The following is a 1,356-nucleotide window of genomic DNA, read 5'->3' as shown; positions in this document are numbered from 1 at the left end:
TGGACTGGCCTGTAGTAAGTGGGCAATATGGGGCTGCTGTTGTTCGAGCAGAGCGCGGTTGACAACCTTGTTGAAGATGGAATCCGTGCCCACGGGTCGAAACTTGCCGTTGGCTTTCTCCAGGATAGTGTAGTTGATGGAGCAAAGGGCATGTCGAATCGACTCGGGTACGGTGTTGTTGGCAATGTGGTGAAAGATCTTGTTCAAGGTAACCTGAGGACCTCCAGTCGCGGTGGTGGGGCCCTGAGGCGCGTCTCCATCAGAAGGAGCAGTCAAATCGCTGGTAGGACCCTGGCGTGGGCCCAAGACTTGACTGAAGTGCTCCTTGATGCGGTAGATGGAGGCAAGAAGCTCACCAGACCAACCATAGGGGTCGGTGACACCCTTGGTGGCCGCCAACGCCTTGGGGAGCTCACCCTTGGTGAAAGACACGGTTGGGGAGCTCACAGCCGTGGCTGGTGCCAGTGTAGACGTGGAGGCGGGTGTCGAAGCAATGAACGGGGTCAGCCCGGGCGGTACCAAGAGGTCGCGCACGGCCTGAACCTCAGAATTACCAATCACGGCACGAGCCTTGTCGGCATCAAATGCTTTGGCAATCTGACCTCGGTTCAGACGGTTCGTGACGTGGTTTGCCCAGGCTTCGTCCGCCAGGTCCGGGTCGCGGACGAGCGACCTGAGGCTCTGGTCGACTGCGTCGTTCGGGTGGGCGCCCGCGCCGGCGTTCAGCTGTCCTCGACGGCTCTGCTTGCGTGCGACTGCCTTGCGCATGGCGTCCACGACCCGACCTAGTTGCCCCGTCACAAGCCAACGGAGACGATCGTGAAACATATTGCGCAGGTCAATCGTAGACAGTGCGGTCGAGGGAGCAGACAACAACATGCTAGGCAAGGCCAAAATCAAAGCCCAGCACATCTCTCGCTCTTCAGCGGTATAGTCTGAATGGACGGCAGACCAATACAGCTGGCTCAAGGTGGCAGCCATCAGCTTGGTCTCGGTGGCGTTGGATGGGTAGCGGCTGCGCTGCATCAGTGGATGCCGGGCGAGCTTGAGCAGCTCGCAGACACTGATGCGAGACCCTACACACTGTTGGGGCCAAGCGCCACGCATAATCTCAAGCAGGTCGTGTCCAGCCGCATGAAACAACGCCTCGGTCGCTCGCTTCAGATTGGCACCACATCGGGAGCGGTGTTGACTGATACCAGTAGCTTCGAAGAAGAGGTGACACTTGTTGCACTGGGCGACCAATTTGGCCTCCATCACCTGCTTGACCAGATCAGTGGCTTGCTCGTCGTAGGGGTGCTCGCGTAGTACATGATTGACCCAGGCTTTGCGGTCAAAACGCCACCACCGCCACTG

General features: G+C 58.9%; 1 protein-coding gene across 1 annotated transcript in view; it reads right to left on the bottom strand.

Moving 5' to 3' along the window:
- The window catches only part of MONBRDRAFT_12656 (uncharacterized protein), a gene marked incomplete at both ends in the record, with an annotated part of 3,907 nt that overhangs the window by 1,342 nt on the left and 1,209 nt on the right, over positions 1-1,356 (bottom strand). The window contains one exon of the mRNA XM_001750496.1: positions 67-1,353. Within this exon, the coding sequence (XP_001750548.1) occupies positions 67-1,353 (1,287 nt within the window). The remainder of the gene's footprint in view (positions 1-66; positions 1,354-1,356) is intronic.

The sequence above is a fragment of the Monosiga brevicollis genome, genomic scaffold (assembly GCF_000002865.3).
Source record: "Monosiga brevicollis MX1 MONBRscaffold_42 genomic scaffold, whole genome shotgun sequence".
Lineage (NCBI taxonomy): Eukaryota > Choanoflagellata > Craspedida > Salpingoecidae > Monosiga > Monosiga brevicollis.
The sequence above is the reverse complement of the archived record's forward strand: the minus strand, read 5'-3'. Positions and strand labels throughout refer to the sequence as shown.